We start from the raw sequence: 25,633 nt of genomic DNA on the forward strand, positions 1-25,633 counted from the left end.
CAGCAATTAAATGGCAGATATGGAAAGCCTGGAACTTGGAGAATACCAATGTGTGATGGGTCTCAATATAAGGAAGAAACCAGCTGGACAGTGCCTCCTAAGAGAGGGTCAGTAGCAAATATAATAACTTACTTTCCCCTCTGCTATTTCTCTGCTGAAAATCTCCTTCAACTGAAGTATTTTCCCCTAAAATACATATGTTGTGAATGTAGCCTGCATGCCAGACTGCAGACGCACAATGGGCATCCTCATGAGTAAACAATGGCTCTTCGGGAAGTACACAGATACCCCAGACCCTTCCTCTGTTGGAGCCAGAAGAGTCTTTACAAAAATAGGGAAGAAATCAGGGTTTTTATCCTCCCCAGCAGGCTCTAAGAATCTACAAGCTATATTGTAAAAATTGATAAATATATACAGTATATAGCCAGGATTTTGTGCTAGGTTTTTAATTTCTGTTTTCTGTGTTGTGCTAAATCTCATTTTCTTTATCACTCTGTACAAGTCCATAACGTTGGGAAGATTGGACAGAGAAGAAGAGGATGACCAGCAGCAAGATGGATGGATTTAATTACAGTGGCAATGGGTGTGCCACTGGAAGACCTGAAGGACTGGGTTGGGGACACATCATTTTGGAAGAGGTCTATGTTGTCACTAGGAGTTGACCCTGACTTGACAGTAATTTAATCAACAAATTACAAAATTGGATATTTCTTTTCAGCCTTCATAGATCTCTCAGGCTATGTTCATTGTTCTTCTTGGGATCTGTAATATTTTGGGCAGAGGATTCTTCATTTGAATCTACACCTGCACTATATTTTACTCTATCTGGAGCACTGTATTTTATTTTTGTAATTTTTCCTAACTAATTTGCATACCGCTGTAGTACCATAATCTGGGAAGTTCTATAATTATCTCTTTCCCATTGAAAGGCGACATTTTCTTAAATATTTAACAAAGGTTTTTTAACACACACACACACTCACACACAGATATACACATACTTGATTTTGTTTATCTCCTATGAGTTTGATTTATCTGCCAATGGAGGGAGGAAGGACTGAATCCTCTAGTCACCATGTCTCTATGCTACATGGTCAGGAGGTGGCACCACTGACATATTTCAATTATTGCATTTTGCCATTTTAATCACCACCAGGCAGCAAAGAATGTGACGGCCCTTTAACTCTTGTACACTGGGGTTAAGAAGTGGATGGCAAGTGAGATCTCCCTGCACAATAGACAGTGGAAGAGGAAACAAGCAAACTACTACCTCAATGCAGAAGGTGGGACCAGAGTTTGAAGACCCAGATGGCTTCTAGGAGAGGAGGTTTACAACTTCCAACATTTTACCTTATCAGCCTCAACACTGGTATAACATTTAAATCTATTTGTTTCAATATATTATGTAAACCAGCCTTTAATTATGTTTGTATTTTAGTATAAACTGTTAGATTTGAATAGATCCCATTTCAGCTCGTTCCTATTATATATTGTTCTAAGACAACTCTTACATATTGTAAAGACAAATTTCTTCAGATCCAAATCCACAAGATCTCTGGAATAACCTTCATCTGAGTACCATAGCGGTGGGAATCTGAAATTTGAACTGGCTTCTACAAAATATCTAAGCAGGTCATCCCCTTGTGGAAATCAACTGCTTTGACCTCTCAGATGAACAGAGGCAGGAAAACTGTACCCAACTATATATCATACTCTATCACTTCTGATTGAACCAGGGCATCTCGTTCCATATAATATCCTGTTATGATTCTAAAGGCTGAAGGAATGGGGAATATAAAGTATGTCTTATTTCCCAGGAAAAAGAGATGGGGGGATAAGATCCCAGGCTGTGCTTGAATGAGGATCATGTTTTTCAAATAGATACGTGTTGCGCTATTCACTTGCAATTCGTAATATTTTCTTTTTTTTAAATAAGAATTTTATTAAGTTTAAAACAAAGATAAAAACTACAAAATAAAATAAAAAACAAAAAACTACAAAAAGAAAAAAACTAAAAAAGTGTAAAACACAAGAAAAAAGAATTTTGAAGTTTACATAAAGAGGTGACTTCTGACTTTCAACAACAGGAATATACAGCAAATTCTGTAATCAATCCCTTACTCTATATCAAACCAAGATCACATTATTTCTCTAAATTATTCCATTGGCACATTATAAAAATCACTAAACACAATTGTCCTTCCCCTTATATTAATATATAAGGGGAATATTAATATATTTATACACACACACACACACACCTCCAAATCTACTCCCCCTCCAAAACAACATTTATTTAATTATTCCTTCCTACCACTATTCTATATATTTCTGTCCACTATAATAGAAATCAAATTATAAAAACATTTAAATTGTTTACTTTTATAAGTAATAATACTATAACAATCTTAACCCTATTAAACCTAAAACCAAGCAATTATTATATCTTATAAATCTTAAAAATCAAACAAACCTAAAAGCAATCCAGTAAATCTTAATCCAAATCATTAAAGAAAGATGATATCATACAAGCCTTAATATCAATCCAAATAAACATTCTTAATTCTCCACCCCACCTCAAAATAAACCAAAACATTTACACATCTCCATATTACACACAAGGCATTTTTCATACAGAAATCAAACAGCCCAACTGCCCCCTTGGAAACTCAGACTTCTCAGTAAAAAACCTCCCACAGAACAGAGCCTCTTCTTTCCATAACATTCCATCAAAAAAAAAAATCATTTGTGATTTGCAATTCAGTCTGTTCTTTTAACTCCTTTAACACCAAAATCTGGTCATCTGGCACAACAAGAGCTTCAATTTCGCTGTTGGTAGAAACATCTCCTTTTTCACTAGAATCAACTTCTTCCACAACCTCCTCAGCCAGATGAAACATTTTAAAGCTGATATTTTCTGCAATGTCCCAAATATCTTGCAGAATAGCTTGACAGATATTTTAAAAGATCTGTTTAAACTCACAGGTAAGCTCAAAATGGAACTCTGAGAAAGCCTCCTTGAAATCCTCTTATGTTTCAGGCAGTAGATCATGGCACCCCCTAGATACCTGACTGGTGAACGTAGGAGTTAATGTGTTAGTGGAAGATCTCCAAAAGTTGTTGACACAAGAGGAAGTATGTTAACAAGCAGCTCTCAGAGAAAGTGAACAGAGAACTGAAGATTCGAAACAGCAGATTCAGCATGTAGGAAAATGTTAAATCCTTCATATTCAATACAAAACTAATAGCAGGGAGACAATTATTTATTTTCAATCCTCCTCAATATCCAAATGGGAAAACAAGCCAAAGCTTTAAAAGATTTTTGAAAATTAATCCCAAAAATAATGACAAGCACCAAGACAGATCATTTCTCCTTGCTGTAGAGTCTCTCTTAGGGTACATGACTTTAAAAATATATAAATTGGGTGATTTAGAAATGGGGTGGTTCAACCTAGTGTCCCTTAAGGCTACAGAGCAGCTTGGAAATGATGATGTCCCAATCTCCTGGCAATTCTTACCCAATCGGCACGAACACTGTTTGCGATTCTCAGGCTGCAAGTCGCCATTCCAGAGGGCAAATGGGATGATTCCAAGCATTTTCTTTTGTGAAATCACTCTTGGGCTTCAGGAAAAAGCCTGCCCAAGCCCAAAAAAGAACCGCCACTGTCAGTTCTGTCCGCGGAGCTTGCAGACACAGCTGTTCAGTTGGTCATGTCCCCACTGGAATTCACAATTCGTAATTTTTTCTACCTCTTACGATGCTACAATTTGCTTGTTGTTGCTGCTGTGCCTTAATTTCTTCTAACCTAATAATGGTCTATTACTGCAAGATCATAACAGAATGCCTACTGGCTTTATCGATCTTCATGAAACAGCTAAACAGGACTCAGTAAGTCATCATACCATCAATAGGACCTCACCGTATATCAGTGAGCCCCCCAGACACACATGATCTTCTGTCTGTAGCAATCTCTACAGTCACACAGCAGTCTCTAAAAATTTATTACTTTTATACTGGCCTTCGTGCTAGCATTTTAAAAATATTTTTCAATGCACAGTTCTGTTTTTATTTTACTCTTATGAATAATGTTGGGTTTTACATAAAAGAGGAATGGCATATAAATAAATAACAGGGGTAGCTTCTTTAAATGCAACTACATCTTCAGTTACAACTCACAGAAGTTCCTTTGTACAGTCCTCACATCCTAGTGTCCAGTAATGATATTCTGCTGCTCCCCCACTGCCCATACATTGTCACTCAGTTTGTTGACACGGATGCTGAAGAAGTGCAGGCCTTACCTGGGTTGGTCTTAGAGGTGCGCACCGGCGTATAGTGGTTTTTAGAAGACGTTCGGATGGGTGTGTTGTCTTTGGGGGAGGTATCTATAGCTGAGATAGTCTCTCTTTCACAGTGTGCTATGGGGATTGGTCCCTGCTGCCGGAGGATATCGGCCAGAGCCCTAAAAGGAAGAAAGACCAATCATGCAAGGCTTTTATAAAGCAAGTGAGCAGCAAGTGAAAATGAGTAAACGTATCCCTAACTTTTGATTTAAACCAAAGAAGGAAGAATATAGCAGTCACATTTTCTTTTGTCTGTAGGTGTGTACAAATACTGATTCTCAATGAGCTGGCAGTGCCTACCTAAACTTGACCCATCCTGAAAAAAACTAAGCAGGGTCAGACTGCTTAGTTTTTGTATGGGACAGCACCAGGAAATCCCAGAATGATAAGGTAGAGAAAAAAATTAAAAGAAGAAAAAGAATCCCCAAAAAAGGAATTGTAGAAAACCATTTCGGAATTGCGGCTAGAGAATTAGATGGATGTGTGAATACAGGCTCAAAAATTTGCAGGATTGGGGACTGTAAATATGAAATAAAGTATCACTTGCTACTTGGAAGGAAGACTATGATAAATCTAGATAAATAGTAGAATGCAGAGACATCACAATGACAACAAAGTATATATTGCCAAAGGCATGGTTTTCCCACCTGTGACATACATCTGCGAAATGTAGACACTCGGAAAGGTGGAATGAAGGGAAAATTATGCCTTTAAATTGTGGTGCTGGAGAAAATGGTTGACAATACCTTGGACTGCAAGAACAAATTATTCAATACCAGGTAAAGTAAAACCAGACTGCTTGCTAGGAGAACTAATGATGGAGCTAAACCTTAAATATTTTGGACACATAATTCCCAAGCCATGTTCAGAAATAGCCCAAGTGACAGGTTGCCACTGCAAAGCATCTCTACATTGACGACTTGCCATTCTTTGAACGTGAAAGTGGGCTGAAGTCTCCATTCCAGGCACTGTCTCTACTCATGCAAGCTCATACAACCACCCCTGAAGGAAAGTGATTGGTGATTTTCCTGTCGTCTGCTGATGCTGGGTGGGAGGAGAAATTAAGCTAGAGAATCTACCAAAAGCCACTCTTAAACTGTCCCACAGTAAAGCTGTAAGTACAGAACAAACTGCAACCCTCATTACTGAGGCGCATTAGAGCTTGGACATCAGGGCAGCACAAATTGTGATGGTGTATTTTTCTGCCAACACAAGAACTGTATTGTGTGACAACCCATAGCATGGCTGTCAGGAAGACCCCACAGTCTGCTCTAGCTCTCCTGAGTAGTCCACTGCATTTACTGCTTCATCTGACCAGGAAAGCACCATTCAGAATTAGACAGAGTGGGCAAGTTTTTGTGAGTTAACTGACACACCATCTTGCTGTATTTGTCAGAACCAAGCCTGCCTCTGGCTCGGAAAGTGAAACTAATTCCAAGTCAGAGGAGGAATTGGAAACTTACTGTGCTGAAGCCAGAGAAATGAAACTCCAGCATGACTCAGCAGAGCGGGAAGACTCCACAACGCTGATTTGGGTGAGATCCGGAGAAGGATTTGAATACGCCAATCAGTGAGCGCCAGAGATGGGCTGAAAAGCGTGCGAAGGAGAAGGCAGCCTGATTGGCTGCAGGAGACTCCAAGCGTGCCCAAAATTGGGATAAAAGGCAGCTGCGCAGACAGCGTACTGCCGGAGACAACTGATCCTCTAACTTTGCAGCTTCGGGAGAAGAGTCCCTACCAGTGTCAGAGTCAGCATCTGTGGCTGAAGAGGAACCAGAACTTGAGCTCCATTCTGAAGATGAATTGAGCCCTGCGTTTGCTATTAGTGAGGAAACAGAGTTGGCCGTGCCCAGCAGCCTTTGTCTTGCTTCTAGCCATGAATCTTCACGATACCCTCAGCAGCGTGAGTCGGCTTCAGCTTCCCAGTGCTGCCACTTGTCCACAGTTCTACATGACTGCCCTTCAGACTCCAGTGTGTTTTGAGGTTTCACTTCTATCTTGTTCAGGATCTAGGTTTGTGGCACACGCGGTCCTTCCAGCTGAGTTCCAAGTCCCAAGCCTTGCTCCCAGTCTCCAGTCCAGAGAATCCAGCCTAATCCAGGGCTTCCAGCCAAGTCCAGCCTAGTTCCGAGTTCCCAGCCTTGCTCCAAGCCTCAAGTCCAGGGAATCTAGTCTAGTCCAAGAATTCCAGCCAAGTCCAGCCTTGTTCCAGTTTGAAGTCTTGTCTTTGAGTCTTCAGTTCAAGTACCCAGCCTAGTCTAGAACCCCCAGTTGAGTCCAACCTTGCTCTGAGTTCGAGCCCTGCTCCAAGTCTCCAGTTCATCCCTGTCTGCTGTTTGTTGTCCTGATCCCAGGTCCAGAGACTCAGAGATTCAGCATCTGCATTGTTCTAGTATTGCTCCAGTTCAAGAGATGTTGCTTCCAACCCTCATGTTCCAGTCAGATCCAGTTGGTCCCGTTGGGTTCAACCCAGTCCCGCATTTCAAAGACTTACTTACTGTAAATAGTTATTAATAAAGAATATTGTTGAGAATCTGTCTGGTGCTTAGTCTGAACAGGACAGTATTATCTGGGAGATGTTTGACGAAGTGGACAGGATCCTTGGGATTGTTAACCCTGCCACCTGTCCTTAGATACATGTCCCTTCTCATTAGTTAAAACCATCCAGGAGGTGATGTGTGGCTGAGTTCATGTAGTACATGTGAATGCATCCCCGAGTGAGGTACTTCCTCAGGAAGTTAAGGCTGAACCTGTCAGCCATATAGGGTAATCAGACTAAAAATACAATGCTATATACTAAGTCTAAAACTAATCTTATTAGAACAGCTATAGTTACAGAATCTTCCAAGTGTGAATGTGTTTTCCCCCTCCCTCACTTTATCTTCATGTGAATTAGACAGGAGCCAGTCTGATGCATTTTCTCAAGTTGTTCCTTGGCATGGAGTTAAGCCATGCTTGTCTGACTGGTAATAGGTTTTCCCACTATCCTTCAAGGCCATTCTTTGTGCCTTCTACAGAACCCTATGGTGCTGGACAACTTCCATCCAGTGTTCAACCTTCCCTTTTTAAGGAAAGTTGTTGAGAAGGTGGTTGGATTGTAGCTTCAGATGGCCCTGGAGGAAGTGGATTATCTGGACCCTTTTCAGTCAGATTTCAGGCCGGGACACAGTACAGAAATGACATTGGTTGCTCTTGTTGATGACTTCTGGCAGAACTGGGATGGAGGTGGTACAACATCCTGGTTGCCCTTGATCTCTCAGTGGCTTTTGATACCATTGACCATAGTATCCTTCTAAGTATCCTTCTAAACTGACGGTAGGGATTAGGTATGGGGGCCACAGTGTTGCAGTAGTATTCCTCCTTTCTCCACAGCCAGTTCTAGTTAGTGTTGATGGGGGAGCCTGAGGCTCCTGACTTGCAAGATGCCATAGAATTCATCACTTTTGGCACTTTGATTCAACATCTACATGAAGCTGCTGGGGAAGTCATATGTCAACACAAGGTCAGATATCATCAATATGCTGATGATACCAGTTGTACATCTTGACCCTCGGCTGACCAATGGATGCTGCTGAAGTCCTGTCCTGGAGGCTGTCAGGATCTGGATGGTGAGGACAGGCTTAAACTCAACTCAGGCAAGACTGAGCGGCTGGGTGTCTCTTGTTCTCTCAGTACCATGGATTTTTGATATTTAGTTCTTGACACTCCTCTGAGCAGAACTGGTACAGTTTGGGAGTCCTGCTGGGGACTTGTAGTTCCTGCTTGAAGAACAGATGGCAGCTATGGCCAGGGGTGGGAGTGGGGGCTTTGCCCAGTTTAATCTGATACACCAGTTGCACCTTTTCCTGGACCAGGAGACTTCTCTCCCAGTCCCTCATGCCTTAGTCACCTTGGGTATACGATTGCAATGCATTTTACATGGGGCTACCCTTGAAGATCACTCAGGAACTACAGATGGTCCAGAATATGGCAGCATGGGCAGTTACGGGTGCATCTCAGTATAGCATGTAACTTCTCTGTTATGTGAGCTGCACTGGTTACCAGTAAGCTTCTGATTGCAAATCAAGGTATTTGTTATCCTCTATAAACTCCTTCACAGATGCAGGACGTAGATACCTAAGGGACCATCTTTCTCCCATTGTTTCTGTCTATCTGTATGAACTGACAGAGTGGGCATACTCCAGATCCCTTCCTTGAAACAATGCCACCTGATGGGTCCTAGGCAGCAGGCCTTCTCTGTACCTGCCCCCTGGAATAGTCTTCCCCCTGAAATTCAAGTTGTCCTGACCATGATGACCTTCAGATGGGCTTTCAAGACCTGGCTCTTTCCTCAGAGGCTGGGTTAAGAGAATGTGTCCATGAGGATTTTTTACTCAGGTGCTTGTTATATTAGTCCTTGGTTTATTGTTTCTTTTGTTTTTGAATTGCACTGGATGTGTTTTTAAATGTGATTTATAAATAGTCACTAAAAATAAGTCCATTTTTTTAAAAATATGTAATTTAGACATTATCAAAAATAGCATGGTCATGTGTCAGTTTTTCAGGGGTGAGCAAAGGCTGTATCTGCCCTCATTCCCATTTTTGTGGACCCTCCCAAGATGATGGTACTGAAATTTAGTAGGTTAATATTTAAAGAAAAGAGCCTAAATCCAGTAACCTTCCCAGGATAATGAACATTTCTCTGGTGACTTCCACACATCAGCCCCATCCCCTCGTGGATCTTGGAGATTAAAAGAACAAAAATAATTTTAAAAGTGCCATCACTGACTACAGAAAGGTTTCCTGCCTTTCTCTACTTGAAAAGCTCTTTGATTCAAGTCACTTTCAATATTAAAAAAAATATTACAAGCAAGGAGAGCTTGTAACTATATTACAAGCAGCAGTAACATCTGTAGATGTTAGATCAGAGGAGGTTAACAGATCGCCTGATCACAGTCTCACCCACTGCTGTATTTGTATTTATGCATTTGCATGTACAGATTAACATATGCACATCTGCTATTGTCCTCCTTTTTCTCCTTTGGTGATGAGGGGGTAAATGTGTTTGTTCTTTCTTGCAACATCAAACCACTACCATTCCCCGGAAAATGTTTACTGACTTATTCTGCTCTCATTCTCAATATTTAAAAAAATGGTTTACAATTATTAAAGAAAACGGGGAGGGGAAGGGATTTTTTAAAGTGAATTTTTCTCTATATACAAGAAACAGAAGAGGGGGGAAAACTCTGAGTGCAGGGTTTGAGGTTTTTTAAAAAACTGAAATGAATGTTGCAGAACCTGAAGGCAAATTGAGTTGTCCCACACCTGTGCCATGCTGAGCTGCATCATATATTTATTTATTAGTACCTATATTTGATAGGAAACACTTGCTAGAATGGGAAAGGTTTAATTAGAAATATCCCCATGAGTTCTTAGAATCGCAGGGCCAAACTATATCTGATGTATTCTATTTCCCCCAGCGGTTTGACTTTTTCTTTTTTTAATGAAAAGCATCTGCAACTAGATGTGGGCTTGAGGAGAAGAATAACAACATAAAGTATGGGATCTTAACTCTTTCCTTTCCATTTTTCCACTCAGATTTTTACCCAAGCTACTTTCCAATCTGTACAGGAAAAGGTTCTTTATCCTTTTTCCCCATCAAGAAGAAAATGACTTGAAAGATTTGGAGAAAACATAAGCGAGAGGAGAAACAATTGAATAAACTCTTTCCTGATCACATCTTTCCGAAACTGCTTTTCACTTAAAAAAAAAAACAAGTATTAAAGAAAGAAATGTGCAATTACTGTCAAGCCTAGATTGGATCTTAATAAGCAAAGACTCTGAGAATTAGCCCTGTTCACCAAGGAGCTCTAATCATGCAGTCCAATCTTATGCTAGAAGTAAATTCAGTCAAGCATCCTCTATAAAGAAGCATGCATTGGGCTATAACTTTAGAAACTTCATAAACAATACATTTTCAATGCAGCAGATGGGTGCAAAGGGTCTTCCTATCTGTGTTTCACTACAGCTGTACCTTGGTGGCAAGGGCATATCATTTTCCTAGAGCTGGATATACTATAGCATTTTCCTCAAAAAATGCAATCTTCTCCCAGATGGATTATTGAACATGACATTGTTTTCAGCTCTGCTCAATATTGCCTGCAATATGAATAGTACTAATGTCAAAACTTTTCCCTTCTCCATGCTTGTATTATTCTGTAAATCTTTGGAAGATGAGTGTATTATTACTTTAATGAACAATCTCTTGTGGAGTCCTTGGTGCTCCCTGAGCTTGGTTGTTTGCCTGCAGACATTTCATTACCCAACTAGGTAACATCATCAGTGCTAGTGAGCGTGGGATTTGCTCCCTGTTTATGTACAACAGCTACTGTAGCTGATGTATATAGTACTGCATGTACTATATTATATATACTTTATGTACAGTAGCTACTGTAGTTACTGTAGTACTGTCGCTACTGTATATAAACAGGGAGAAAACCCCACACTCACTAGCACTGATGATATTACCTACTTGGGTAATGAAACGTCTGCAAGCAAACAGCCAAGCTCGGGGAGCACCAAGGACTCCACAATTCAACCCTGAGCTACAGATACTCTCTTCTATTGGAACAATTTCTTGCTGTACTTCTCTAGCATACAAGCTCAAATAGTTTTTAAAATATATTAAATACTATAGCAGTACTTCTCCTGCTTCAGTAACACCCCAGATTACAGAACTTTATTTAGTTTTTAAATGTCTGTTTTTTCTTCACAAAGCTGGAACACTCTGCCCTGATTTTTTTTAAAGGAGCTAAAAGTTACCTCTTGCAGCAAGATGCCCATCTGTCTGTCCTGCATGATCAGGATGTCATGTTTTGCCTTGAATTCAGATTTTAGGTACTGCATCAACCCTAAGAAAAACTGGCATATGTGCTCATTAATTGCTTATGACTAAGTATCCATTCACTAAGCGTATGATATGACTATGTCCAAGTTGCTTTATCTATGAAAAAAGTGCCTGAAAAGTTGAGCAGATTTTTGCCCGTTTCCATGAAGCAAAAAAGAGGCTATGGGCTGAAGATGGATAGGAATTGCAGAACAGACACTGAAACACAGGGAATATATGTAATCTAATTCTGTGCATCCTTATGCTGTTTTGTTCTTCATATCAGACTGAAATTATAATTGTATAATATAACTGAAAGCATGGAGTCTCTTCCAAGTTAGTTGAAAAACACTGAACTGACATCTATGAACTCAGCTGTGATTACAGCTAACTCAGCCACATCAGTCTTATCGAAGTGCTCTAAGTCATCTTCTTCCTCACTTTGCAATATTCTGCATTCCATTATGGCAGAATCACAAATGCAAACATCACTTTCCATTATTAGTTTTTAATACAAGTGCCTCCCAAAAGAAAAAAAGAAAATAGTTCTCTTCCTTGGCATATTCCTCTGCATATTTGCTGGAGATGACTGTTCTACTACATACGCAACGCATGACATTTCAGCTGGGTGCTTCCCAACTGCAGGGGAGAGGAATGAGGGGCTTGATCTTGCCAGCCTCCTCTCTAGAACAGCCAAAGGCATCCTACTCATTTGCGTAAGAGATGTGTAGGCCTAGGCTGGTTATGACACAGTGTTGGTACCAATGATACATCTTAGATCAGAAAAACAAATCTTGCCCACGAGGATGCTTCACCTATCTAAGCAGATGGGAGAGTCAGGCTGGCACTGATGCACATTCTTATCTTCAAATGATAGCTCTTGATGCATCCAATTTTGGACAAGATCATCCTGATGCCAAGATCCAGACTAACTATGTTCCAAAGAGTTGCTCCCAAGTGTGTTCCATCCTGTTCGTTGCTGCAGGTCACAATACCCTTGCAGGTTCATATCCCATTTGCAGTGCAGAAAAAATGGTAGTATTGAGATCCTTGACTACACTGAGATTTATATGGACATCATTTTGGATGGATACTCAATCTTGTGGAGGTTGCAGCAGCATATGCATACATTACACTGGGATTGTTGGTGTTTTTGCCCCTTTAGGGTTCCCATCAATAAGTAACAACTGGGATTTTAATTGTCTAATGCAGATAGTCTGGTTCAAGTAATAAAAAATAGTACTGTACAAAGCTTTCAAAAAAGGTACTTCACAAAACATCTCTGCATGAATGAAACACCTTTCTTTGAATCATTAAAACAGGCACATCCTTTGCAAGAATGGCACAGGTGCTTCAAAACCTGGACCTCCATAGAGAACTTCCAGTGGAACTGCCAGTGGCTGTGCATATGCATGCCCATGGAGACAACTGGGGACAGCTGCAGGGGCTTTGCCAAAAAAAAAATGTTGTTGTTTTAACACTTTGAGGAGAGGTGCTTTGTTCAGGCTAATGCATGTTGAGAAACACTTCTTTCAAATGCTCCAAAAAGGCCTCTTATCTACACAAACTACAGATCTTCCCCTCTTTTACTATATGTAATTTTAAATTGGTTTCATTGTATGGTTTTCTGATTTCCAATAAGGACAGCTAAGGGATGTCTGAGGAAGCTTCTGAGAATCCTGAGTAAAACTCTTAACTACCCTGTATTTCCTAATATAGCCTGGAAAGTATATTAGGGATTTTAGGTGGGTAGGTAGGTGGGTAGGTAGTTGAAAGTTATTAAAACCTTTAATGAGGTAGCTATGGCTTCTACATTCACTTTCTATACTGCCTGGAGAAGAGGAAAAGCCTGTCAGAACGTACTCATGCAGAGATCAGGGCAGCTCCTTTGAAAGATGTGTTTGCCTTGGGATATGGAGAGAGAGGAGGTGCGGCTCGGACCATCAGGATGCTGTCTGTCATTCATCTGGTCAGTCTGGTATTCATCTTCAGGCTGCCTGGGTGTCAGAGAAATGTCAACAGGCTATCCAAAGGCAGTGCTCTTTTAAGTGGAATCTGGATTGGGTTCTACCCACTGTTTTGTATGTTATTTTTAACACCACCATAGTGAAAACATCCTAAGTCCCTGAATAGCTACCACCATTAACCAAAAGTCACAGGAATGAAACATCTGCAATTCATGAGTAATATCCACTGTCAGACTCTCTTATCTCCCATCCAGAATCCAAAAACTTAGGCAGGCTTCTGCCATTTCTGTGGCATCACAGCGATTCTTCCAGGAAGGATCCAGCTACAAAGGATATGGGGGACCACAGCCTGACATGACAAGATCCATATATGGATTGTTTTAAAAAACCAGAAGTTGTAGGGCTTTGTAGCATTCTCATATACTAAAAGATTTACATATGAGTGTCTGTGATTCTGTATTATAGCATATCTTCCTAATGGCTGTTGATCAGGGCACATCTTGATGGTTCACAATGGACATGTCAAGGGGGTAGGCTGCAAGTTCAAGGGTTCAGATTACTCGGATGTATGGATCATAATAAACAAACATACGGGAAAAGCCATTGCAAAGAACTTAGAAAAGAAGATAAGCAAGTTTGACTGCAGCTAGAACTTCAAGTGAATCAGGAAATGCTTCTCTACGGGAGATGCAAACCCCATCACTTGCCCCCCAACTTTATTTTCAGCAGATGTCTGATGGGAGTTTCAGAGATGTTTCGTATCTAAGATTTAATTCTTTGAAAAAGACACATGTTCATAGCATGAACAGTTCTTACCTGAACAGTGAGGAATGATCCTACTGCAGGAGCAGAAACAATAGCTAGTGACTAGGGCTTTTCTCAGGAGAAGTGTCTTCATTTCTGACATTGTAAATGTATACATCTAAGCATCAATTTATATAAAATGTAGTATATGGCTACCACTGTTCTTGTGATAATCATGCCATCAATCAGGCAAAAGGCTCAAAGATAAATGTTCAAAGCAGAATTATTCTGAAAAGTGCTAAATTTACCATGTTGCTGGGATGAGATTAAAAGGGTAAAGTCTGTTTATAGTTTTTGACAGAGGGTTTTATGTTCTGGATGTATGTAAATTGCATGGAATTGGTGATACACAAAATTTGGGATAAACAAGGTCCAGATATACAGTAGAAAAGTGAGGAAATATAAACTGGCCTGCAATGTTTAACAAGTCTTTTGAAGTTGACAACAGCCTCATTGATTTTATGAAGATTGTGTAAATAGTCAGTATCTAAAGTAAAACTAATGTCTATACAACATTTCACATTTCATATATTCCTTAGCATTTTTGAGGTTTCAATTTGTTAGCTAAGTTTTGATAAGTGAGAAGCAAGGTGCGGGGAAAAGGGCAGTGCTACATTAAATTATTCTGCAAATATTACTGAGGAATGGATCCATTCTTTTCTTTTAACCATCTGTTAAAAGAACAGGCAGGTATTTAATTAATTAAGTACCTTTCCAGATGTAATTCCAGGAGGTGGAACTTAGACCAAAGTCCAAGTTCCAAGGCAGGCTGGGATAATTTGGAGCAAATTTTTAAATATTCAAGATGGAATGGCCGGGTCTAAAACTGCCCTGTTCTGGCTCTAGGCTTGATCAACTTATCTACAGCAGAGGTTTTCAAACCTTTTCAAGCTGTGGAAACTGTTAAAAGAATCCTGGAACCTTGATAGAGAAGCAAAGCTCTTGTGATAGAAAATTGGCTTTGTTCAAGTGAACTCCTCCCCACCCAACCCCTTGGTCTCTCAAGGAACCCCATCATGTTCTTGTAGAATCCTAGGGTTCTGGGAAACACAATTTGAAAAACTCTAGAGCTCTAGGACGTTGCAAATGGCATGGCTGCAGCAGCTGTGCTAAAACCAACCAACCAACCAACCAACCCTTTGTTGCTTATATAAAACTCCATGATATGGACGGGTGAGAGGAAGAGTATTAGATACAGTGATAGACACATCTTCTCTTAAGCCAGGAATGCCACTTGTAATTAGATCACAAATGGACCACCTTTGAATGCCCCAGTGATATCATTTTTGTTACAAAGGACATTGCAGCCTAGTTGTTTATTAAAAATTTTCTGAGCTGCATTAGCTAGGAGACCTGGCCTAGCAACTAATTTATTTTATGGGGAAAAAAAGACCCAGTAAATTCATCCCTTATGCTTTCTCTGCAACTCCTGACAATCAGCTCCTTCCACATTCAGGAAAAGGCAGCATCATTTTGCACCACCCCTCTTCTCCTTCACACAAAACTTCCTCAAGGTATTTGTCTGAAATTTGGCAGTGGCATTTCCCCCAGAAAGAGATTCTATTGCTGCAAATGTTGGCACATTCTATCTCAAAATAACTATGGGCTTTAAAAAAAAAACCCAAACAGATTTTAAAGGAGCCAGCTCACTAAATAACCACTAAAACATTAGCTTGTTTGCAAATCTAATTCCTTTTTGTTGAAAAGCAAAATCGCTACAGTCATTTGGGATTTTCCCATGTATTCTTGTGGGAGGATTGAGCTCTGTTTTTTGGAATCATCCTTCAGATCTGGTTATAAAGTTGGACTGATCTACCCACACACAAAGCTAGAGCAGATCAGGTTATTTCTGTAGCCCTGGCTCAGGCTCCCTTGAAGTGGATCAGGTGGCTTCTGCTTACTCCTACATACTATCCTCTGCATATTATATAAAGGCTGAAAATTCTGGAAAAAAAATCATTAACGAGGGAATCAAATTGCCACACATACTCTGTGAAAATGGAATGGTTCTCATTAAGTGAGATACCATAATATTTTTCTTCATGTGCTTATGCAATCGATACACACACACACACACACACAGGTTCAGCAACATGTAAAGCATTTATAAGGTACCTCTTTTTGTGGAAAAGCAAGTTTAAAAACTCAGATAAGTAAGGCTGGCAAGGGATGAATATAGATTAAAACATTATTGTTTAAAAGAAGACAACACAAATTCAGAAGTGCACAACAGCATTATACAACATTCCAGTGACAGAAATGAAAACACAGCTGGCAATTAAAATCATCTCAGCAGTGTGATGACTGTGGGAAATTCATGTTTAGAAAACTGGAATCACATTCCTATTGCTTATAAAAAAAATAAAAATGAATATAGATGGCCACAGAGATTGTGTTTTGCATTTCATGTCCTGTTACAACTGGCCACAGAAATATGACCAACAGCCACTAATTTCCAGCATCTCACCTGTAGCCAATACCTAAATGTTGAGAAAAGACATTATGTATGTTATCTAAATAACTTAAGGCACAAATGAACAATATCGTTCAACTCCAGCTCCATTAGTTCTAGCCAGCAGACCTAGTGTTGAAGAACGACAATATTTGATATACCATGACTTACAGAGCACCATGTTGACTACCTGCTGTTGGTTTAAAGAAGTAGGATAGGTACAGGCAAGTGGCAGCATTAAAAAACATACAGGGTACTACATTCCTGAGCAACCATAGGGAATGATCATTAATGCCCAGTAAGTTTGCAGGTGTGCCTTTACAAATGGTGCAAGAAGAAGACGAAGTTGATGGGCAACTCAAACAGTAAATGAATCTGGGATGGTGGAACTCCTATAGGTTCATATCTGAATGTAAACTGGAAGTAATGTGTGATGTAAGACATTCAGCAGAATCCTGACAGTGCAAGAGGAGTGTAATGGGGGATACCAGTGTACATCTATTATAAAATTATCTGTGATTTGCCCTAGAGCAGATGCAAACTAATGTAAACTGAAACAGACCGAGCTTATGGGGACAGAAGATTTGGATCTGGGAGAAATTTCAGAAGCAGAAGCCAGTACAACTAAGAGTTACAATAGGGATTGAGCTGTAACAAAAAATAAGGAAGCAATCTTGATATTGACTTGGAAGACAGCAAGAAATAAAACTGACACATTTCAGGGAAACTCATGAAGTATGAAAACACTATGAGTATGTGTTTATTCCACATCAGTACCAAACCTGAATTCTGGGTCATGTCCTATTTGTTAAATGACACAGGAATATGATAAAATGCAACTATGTAGCAACAGTAATCTGATATTTACTATTTGTGCATCAAAATGCCAAATATATCATATACAGGTAGTCCTCGCTTAACAACTGCCCCATTTAGCAACTGTCTGAAGATATGATGACACTGAAAAAGTAACTTTATGACCAGTCCTTGTACTTATGAGCATCGCAGTGTCCTCATGGTCACATGATTGAGATTTGGGCGCTTTGCACTCAAATGTTTATGACTGTTGCAGCATCCCATGGTCATGTGATCACCATTTGCATGTTTCACAGCTGGCTTCCAACAAGCAGAGTCAATGGAGAAGCTGGCAGTAAAATCACAAGTCATGGTCACGTGATGTCTTGCTTCATGACCATGGGTGATTTGCTTAATGACTGCAGTGGAACTGAGGTCATAAACCCATCATGGTCACATGATGCCTCACTTAATGACCATGTTGCTTAGCAAAGGAGTTGCCAGTCCCAATTGTGGTTGTTAAATGAGGACTATCTGTATGGGCTGATTTCCATCACCTTTGCTTTCATATTGTCGCCATTTTGTTACCAATGTTATTACATACCGTAGTTGCCATATATATTGATTTGTATGTGTTCCTGTATAGATTTGTGCCATATATTTGTGTAAAGATATGAATGAACATCTATAATCCTATTGAAAGCTGGCCATAGGAACAAAAGGGTTTGTTCTGCTTATGCAGTATGTGGAAAAATACCAGCATGAAAACTTTTAAGTCTCAACAAGAGATGGTTCTGAAAGTAAGAGACAATTCTCTCAGGGAGGAGAAAGAGAAGTGTAGAGAACCTCTTTACAATTCTGTCTGTGGCATAATTAGCATAGTTGGAAGGATAAAAGTCTAGGCACTAGAACAAATTAAGAAGATGAGAAGGTTTAATTCTAACAGAACACTGGGCACAGAGCAAATCCCAAAGAGTCTGTGCAAGGTGCTGTGGTAGAACAATGCCCGTGCTTGAGGGATAAAAGGTACTGCTAGGATGGGTACTTTACAGTGGGAAGAGGTGTCCCATGTCTTGCCATTCTATAACTAGAAAAGCATGGAGGTTACAATTGGTGGCACTGCCAGCCTAAAGGAAATGGAGTAGTTAAAAACAACTGGCTATGTTTCTTCCACATTTGCAAGCTGGCTAGGAAGGCTAGGAGACCAATGAGTGGTGAGAAGGCGAGACAAATTCATAGTTTTTTCTGGAGTTTACAAATGGAGTTTAGGATCCAGATCATTTTAATGATTGTAAGGTCCAGAGAATACCTGACAACAGACATCGAGAAAAAAGAGCCACAGTCCAAAAGGTGTTTAGATATGGATGAACAGTCTGTTCCTGTCTGAAAAGCAAGATGCGATTGAAAAGTGCACCTTGATAAATGTAATAAAGCCTGCCATGATGGTTTACGAAGTAACCAGAACAAATACTCAAGTCCAGCCTTAGAGCAAAGCAAGGTAGCTGCCTTAAACAGATATTCCTGGGGACCAGCAATAAAGTACTGAAAGACAAAGCCCTAAATATTTCACACTGTCCTGTGAGCCCTCAGCTACTTTGCTATCTCCACATGTGAGAGAGAACTCGGTTTAATCGCCAGCAGTGAAATGAGGAGCATGGTGTCATTTTTATCCTTTAGTGTTAGGCAAATATTTCAAAATATATAACAAATACTGTAGTTGAGACAGCTTAGCAAATGCTAGAGAAAAACTGTATTGCCATTTGTTAAAACAAGAGGAAAATGTTTACTCTGTATATGCTTGGAACCCACCTGAATAAGTCAGGTACTTAACTGTGCTTCTGTTATTAAAACTACTACTTTAAATTATTCATCATTGTGATAGATTAGTTCAAGCAATTATAATGTCATTGTACTGTTTGCCTACTATACTTAATTTTTTTGTATTTTCCTCAATAATAATTACAAAATCTTAGTTGTCTTCAACACTTAGCTGCTTTTCTCTGTGTAATTCAAAACTCCAACCAATGCATTGCCCAACATTTGTATCGCTTTATGTTTTATCTGTATAAAAGTGACAAAGTGGAATGTTAGAATTCTTCCTGTATGTAGCAAGAAATATGTCCGTGCAGACCAATATCAGCTGTTCTTAATCGTATATTTCAAAAAGTCACCCAGGACTGTCAATAGACAATGATACCATTCACCGTTGAACATGCTACTTCTTTATGACACACAATAATATTTTCCTTAGAAATTGTGAATTAAGCATATCACAAAAGCTACCAGCAATGTTGGTCCTATCACTACATGTAGAGATAAGATCAGTTATGTCCCAAACAATAAGAGGCCTTCACTTAAGAATCCTTCAGACTGAGCTGACATTGCTTCCCCAAAGAGCTAAATAAGAATCATTCCAGTATCTATGCATGCCTCTGGAATTTTTTTTGTATCTTGATATCCATTATAATTTAGATTTGATTTGACTCTCTCCGAAATCAGTGAAAATATCAAGTGACTTTAAAATTAGCTATTTAACCCAAAGCCACTGGTTTTCATTTGTGTCAAGTAGTTTATTTACTACACCCTCAATTCTGAAAACTTGCAGTTGAAAAAAGATTACCTGGTCCCAGTGATTAAGCTTAGCCTAAATAAAGGCAGCCAAGGTATATTTGGAAGAATATGCTTCCATCAGCCCCAATTTTTCCTCCCAGCTTGATCATCCCAGGACACAACCAACCTGCACAGAAGTGAAAGATGTCTGCAAGACACAGCTTCTAAAAAATCTGGAAATATCATAGTCTCAGCCTTAAGAACATATGTGTTCATATATGGATCCTGACTATATGTGATTTTATTCTTTTCAAAACAAGGAAGAAGTACATTAAGAATGCAAAAAGTAGGGCCCTTGACTACATGGGAATTACCAGCATTCTTTTGGCAGCCCCTAGAGTGGGCTTTGGGAGATTAGAAGGGACAAAATAGGTTTCTGAAGATTTGTAAAGTTAGCACAGTTACACATATCAGAACTGTCCTTACAATCTTAATCTTTGCATCTTATTTTAACATCTCTACTTCAATCAAGACAACAGAACTTGTGCTTTTGAAGTGTGGCCCTTGACATGCTATGCAAGTTTGAATGGCTTTTGGGCTGACAGAAATTGAGCACCCTGTGATATACCATGCATTCCCCTAGAAATTTAGGTTAAATGTCTCTGAAAGATATAATCTTTTGTCATCTTCTATACTCTAATAATAATTTTAAAAATCCATTCTTCCAAAGATATAATTTTTTCCAAAACACAAACTGTCATTCATTTCTTTATATCCTTCATCTCCATACAGGTGATTTATTTCATCATTTAGAAACATCTTTAAAAAGCAAAAGGAACATCAAAGAATAGAAATGACAAGAGGTAGTTTAGACAGGGCTGATAAGGCTTCATATGATTTTGATGGGAGATCTGCCACTACTCCTGGCATTAGAGAAGAAAAATATGGGAAAGAGGAGGATGCATTTATTTCCAGATTCATCAAGAATGCCATCTACCTCCTGAGACCTGCTGACCTTAGCAAAAGCATTAATGAAACAAAAAAGAGGTGTTTCGGTCCTATAAGACTATATTTTCAATTCTTGCTAATATTTACTGAAGCTAATGCAGTAATATTTCATAGCATTCAGTAATATTTCCTATACTGATAACGGTAGTTTTTAATATTGTCACTGTATGTGTGTATGTGATGTGATGTGTGTGCGTGTGTGTGCATGCATTATAATACACATAAGTTATTGACTAAGAGCAAAGTGCGTTTGAATTAAAATACAGTTTTAGCATAAACCTTCAGATGCAAAGCTTAAGGCTGTAAAAAAAAATTGATTCAGTGTGCATAACAGCTGATGAGTTGCCCTTCATTGAGTATAAGATAGTAGTAAGCAAATGAGAAGAATGAAATAAGAGAATATTTTCAACTTTTCCAGATTGGCTGATGTGGGGCAGGGGGAGTAGATGTGATAAATTCAGGCATTTTTGTGGTCTTGCTTGGGATTTTACTGAGTAGAATACTGATACTGTATTCTGTGCACTGGATAAAATACACTTGTTTTTCATTTAATAAGCTGGTGTCAGGTCTTTCAGCAAAACACAATATTTAATTGATGACTTAAATGAAAGATAATCATGCAAAGGCAGCTGCTTCTCTCTGTCAAGATTGCTTGTATTATATATTTTCAAAAAAATTGCTCACTACAAATTAGTTTACTTACACTTGAGTGACACATACAACGCAAATTTAATGATCCTACATTTGGCAGTCCCATCTCAACAATTCATGTCAGATGCAAAAGAGTACTTGTCATTCGTAGAGGTAAAATGAAGGGCATCTGACTTTTCCCATTTAAGATGTATTTCTGCTATGCAACATTCCCACAGAAGGTGAGTAATTTTCTTTCGTCTTCACACTTAAAGACAAAAAAGCACCAAGTGCCATCTTAATCATTCAAATGTTAACTAATAATGCCTCAACCTGCTTAAAATAGAAACACAGAGGACTTCCTAGTAGCTCTAACTACTGAACAAAAAATCCTACATGGTTCTCCTCTCCGAAACATAAAGGAGAAGCTGGCTTACAAACAGAGATGAATCCTATTAGAAGTGAAAGAATAAAGTGTTCTACTTTCTGTAGCACTTAAAGTAAATGAGAACTAGCAGGACAGAGTACAGGAGGTACCATAGGGGAGTGTGAAAGTTCCAGCAGAGAATTCAGGAATGGGGTGAGGGTGAACATGTAGTTGTACAAATATGCTTGTAGTTGAGTCAGGTAAGGAGGGATACAAAGTTAACAGAAGTTAAAGAGGAGGAAAGAGAATCTTAGGTAGGAATTTAAAAATACAAGGAAAGTTTTACAACCTTGTAAAGAACAGATGGAACCCATAGAAAATAGCCCAGTGAGTTTTTGTCCAGTTTCATCAATAGGATGGGAAAAACTGTTGAGTGTTTAACAGGAAGATATGATAGGTGCAAACTTTAAAAGAGAGAAAATGGGAAAATCCTGTTCAAGATTTTTATCTATCCGAAGAAGTATCTGGATGAACAACAAAGAGATAGAGCAGTCTCTACTGTTTTAAAGATACAAAAAACACAGAACCTAGTTCTCACGGTTTTAGAAAGAATTATAGAAGATGCTGAGTTGCAATGTGGAATGAAATATTTTCCTCATTTCTGCTTTGAAAAGGTTTATGTAATGTTTCAAGTGAACAACTCTTTTCCTACTTTAAGCCTGCTTGTATTATGTAATTCTGTGCTTTGTTGTTAGGCTAAAATAAATTAACGTTAGTGCCTAAAGGTAAATAGTGTACAAATTTCAAGGTTGTATGAAAACAGAAATAGGATAAAGATTATTAACACTTGTTAACTTGGGGTAGAGATTAACAGTTGTCAATTTCAGACCTCATCAAGAGGTTTTTAGCTTTAAAAGACTTTTAATTTTTAAAAAAGTAATAGGAAAATATTTTTTTTCAAAGCCTATGAGGTAAGGTTTCCAAACTTGTTAGATGGTTATGATAATTGTGCTATTAAATAATTTTAATCATTAATGGAGAACTCAGACACCTACACCTTCCATTTAGAGGGTGCTCTGCAAACTATAGCAGGCTATAGATAGCTGAGTCTCAGATAAAATTCACTCCTTCATCCTAGCTGATTCAGAAGAAACTGCTCATTTATTTCTTGAGTAAAATCTACCATAACCTGCATCTTTATTAAAATTTATGACTGGGTTTTACTTTATAACTCTCTATAATCCACATCTGAGTAAGTTATTTAGAAAGCATAATTATTCTGTGCATGTGTGTGCTTATGTATAGATTTTTTAAAAAAAATCTCCCTGTAACAGTAGTCTACCTATGGAAGTCATGGGTTCTTCATCTGTGGAGGTTTTTAGGGAGAGCCTGAACAGCTACATCTTAAAGAGGATTTTATGATGTTCCTGCACATTGCAGGGAATTGGATTAGATGATCTTTACAGTCTCTTCCAACTCTGCAATTCTATGAACTAATTAAACATATATTGTGAGGATTTTTTAAATTGGATTTTTAAAAAATAAATTATATCATGTGTATGATAATACTCAGTACTACAGTATTGATATTACATCTGTTTCTAGTAACATCTTTTTTCAGAGGGAGATATTAAAATCTACTTTTCCCAACTGTTCTTATTATTAATAAAAGGAGAAGGAATGAGACAGTGTGGTGTAAAACAGCTGTCCCTAACCTGATACCTTCTAGATACGTTGGACAAAACCACCCATCACTGAAACCGGTATGCCATGTTGGGTAAGGATGATGGGAGTTGTAGTCCAAAAGGTCTGGAGGATGCCAAGCTGGGGAAGGCTGGTATAGAGGAAATGCATGGTTTACCATGCCAATTCTGAACAAAATAAGTATTAAGAAATGAGGATCTCTATGATGCCTGGAGGTGAGACAACTTCATAAAGTATTATGTTTTGCACATTTGTTTCTCTGGGGAAACAAGGATCCATGAAGAACGGCAGGTGAAAATGTCTCAAGTATCCTAAAGAAAACTCCTTCCTTCATTTCCTGCAGGAAAACAGATTGCACGGAGGAACAAGGAAATCAATCATCCCATTTATGAGACAGGAAAGTGAGGTTTATATTCATAAGCCAACCTGGGAAAGACAGTGGTGTTTCTGTGAGGCAGGGGATTTCTCCCCAAGTCACAGGATGATGGTGTCTGGAGTGATAATGCTTCACTCGCATCAGCGCACATTCATTGCTCAGGCTGTGGGAAGTGAAAAAGGTATCAGGGTCCACACTCTGTTCTCACCTGTGGATGTTCATTTCCTGGGGTGGTTGTCGTGCTTTGTCGTATGCCACCTTAGCAAAGATGCCCGCAATGACAACGAAGGCAATGGCCCCGCATGAAATGTAGACAGTGGCATTTGTGTTGTCCTCATTAGGGTCATACCCATTGGGGATATCTCCAGGTCCATTATTGTTGGTGGCAGGGGTCATAGGATCTGTGCTAGGACGTGGGTCCTGATTACGGCACTTCTCCTGATTCAGCTTCTTAGAGCGCTTGTTGCAGCAGAAGCGGAAAGAGCAGGTGCCACAACAGTAGCGAAAATCCTGCTGGGTATTGTTGCACTCAAACTCTTTGTCCCACTGCCCACTCACATCATAGTAGCCCATGCATGTCTCATATGCTGGGCTGGAATTGCCTGCACTGCTGCTGCCGCCAGAGGGCACCTTTGCTGGCCCTACACCAGGGCTGCGTCCACGGCTTCCTCCACCACCGGCTGGCACAGAAGAAGGTGCCGTGCTGGTGACTGACTGGTTCAGCTGCTCCTTGGCTGGCTTGTACGGTCTCCGGGAGGCTCCTGCCCCCTGTGTCCGGTTGCCCTTGGGTGTCCGTGGGGGCCCAGCTGCTTGTGTGGTCAGAAGTAGTGTCAGGGCATACAAAGCAAATGGTAGAAGCAAGAGGAGATGCCTCCACCCCATGGTGAGTTGGGAGAGCAGAATGGAGGAGGTGGGGGGCTCTGCCCAGCCCAGCCCAGTCCAGTCAAGAACCTTGGTCCAGCCACTCCATGGATGTGAAGAGGAGCAATTTGGCACTTCACTTCATCCTGATAAGAAACAAGAGGCACTACTTGGCTGCTTCAGGGCAAAGATGGGCTCTTCTGTGCGTCCCGACCTCCTTGTCACAGCTCCTCCAGTGATGGGCTACAGGAGAGAAAGAGACATCAGAGGCTACCTGACCAGGGAGAAATGAGTAGAGAAAGCAGGCTGGGAGAGGGCTAAGGGATGCTGGAGTTGCCCCCCACGGGGGCCTACTATGGCTCCGGATTGAGGAGGGAGGGAAGAGTCAGAACTGTCCAGAAGAAGCGCAGAGGGTCTCTCTGGGACAGGAACCCAAAAAGGAATCCTCCCGCCGAGAACGGGATGGGTGCATGGGGGGAGGGGGCGGGAAATGGCTGCTATGCCGTCGGGACTTATTACCATCCGAGCGAAGCTGTTCGGATACCAGCCCAGGATCTCGCCGGCAGGGAATTCCCTTGCCACGATCGCTGGGGACATGGAACACCACCAACAGTAGCCACGCTCCAGCAGAACCTGGCTGCCAGCAAGGACTGCAGTCCCCCCCGTCCCTTTTTCCCTCGCCCAATGCCCTTGTCCCCAAGTCGGCAGGCATTCCTTCCTTCACTTACCATGCCGGGGCGGAGCGGGAGCACTGCGGAGGCGCCGCGCTGGGCATCCGTGTCGCCGCGCACTGGCCGGAGCTCCCTGCGCCGCCGCTGTTGCACGCCCGGCTGGAGAGGAGCTGCTGCTGGTGAGCGGGCGGGGACTGCTAGAGGCTTAAAGAGGAGTGGCCACCGCCTCCCTCGGCCCGCCC

General features: G+C 40.2%; 1 protein-coding gene across 3 annotated transcripts in view; it reads right to left on the reverse strand.

The window, feature by feature from the left end:
• SHISA6 (shisa family member 6) overlaps positions 1-24,856 on the reverse strand; it is a 326,089-nt gene extending 301,233 nt beyond the window's left edge. For all 3 annotated transcript variants that reach the window (XM_063292580.1, XM_063292579.1, XM_063292578.1), the window contains exons 1-2: positions 24,068-24,856; positions 4,300-4,460 (exon numbers count right to left, since the gene is read on the reverse strand). In XM_063292580.1, the coding sequence (XP_063148650.1) occupies positions 4,300-4,460; positions 24,068-24,741 (835 nt within the window). In that variant the 5' untranslated portion in view covers positions 24,742-24,856. The remainder of the gene's footprint in view (positions 1-4,299; positions 4,461-24,067) is intronic.
• Positions 24,857-25,633: the final 777 nt, after the last annotated feature.

Source organism: Candoia aspera, chromosome 2, assembly GCF_035149785.1.
Source record: "Candoia aspera isolate rCanAsp1 chromosome 2, rCanAsp1.hap2, whole genome shotgun sequence".
Lineage (NCBI taxonomy): Eukaryota > Metazoa > Chordata > Lepidosauria > Squamata > Boidae > Candoia > Candoia aspera.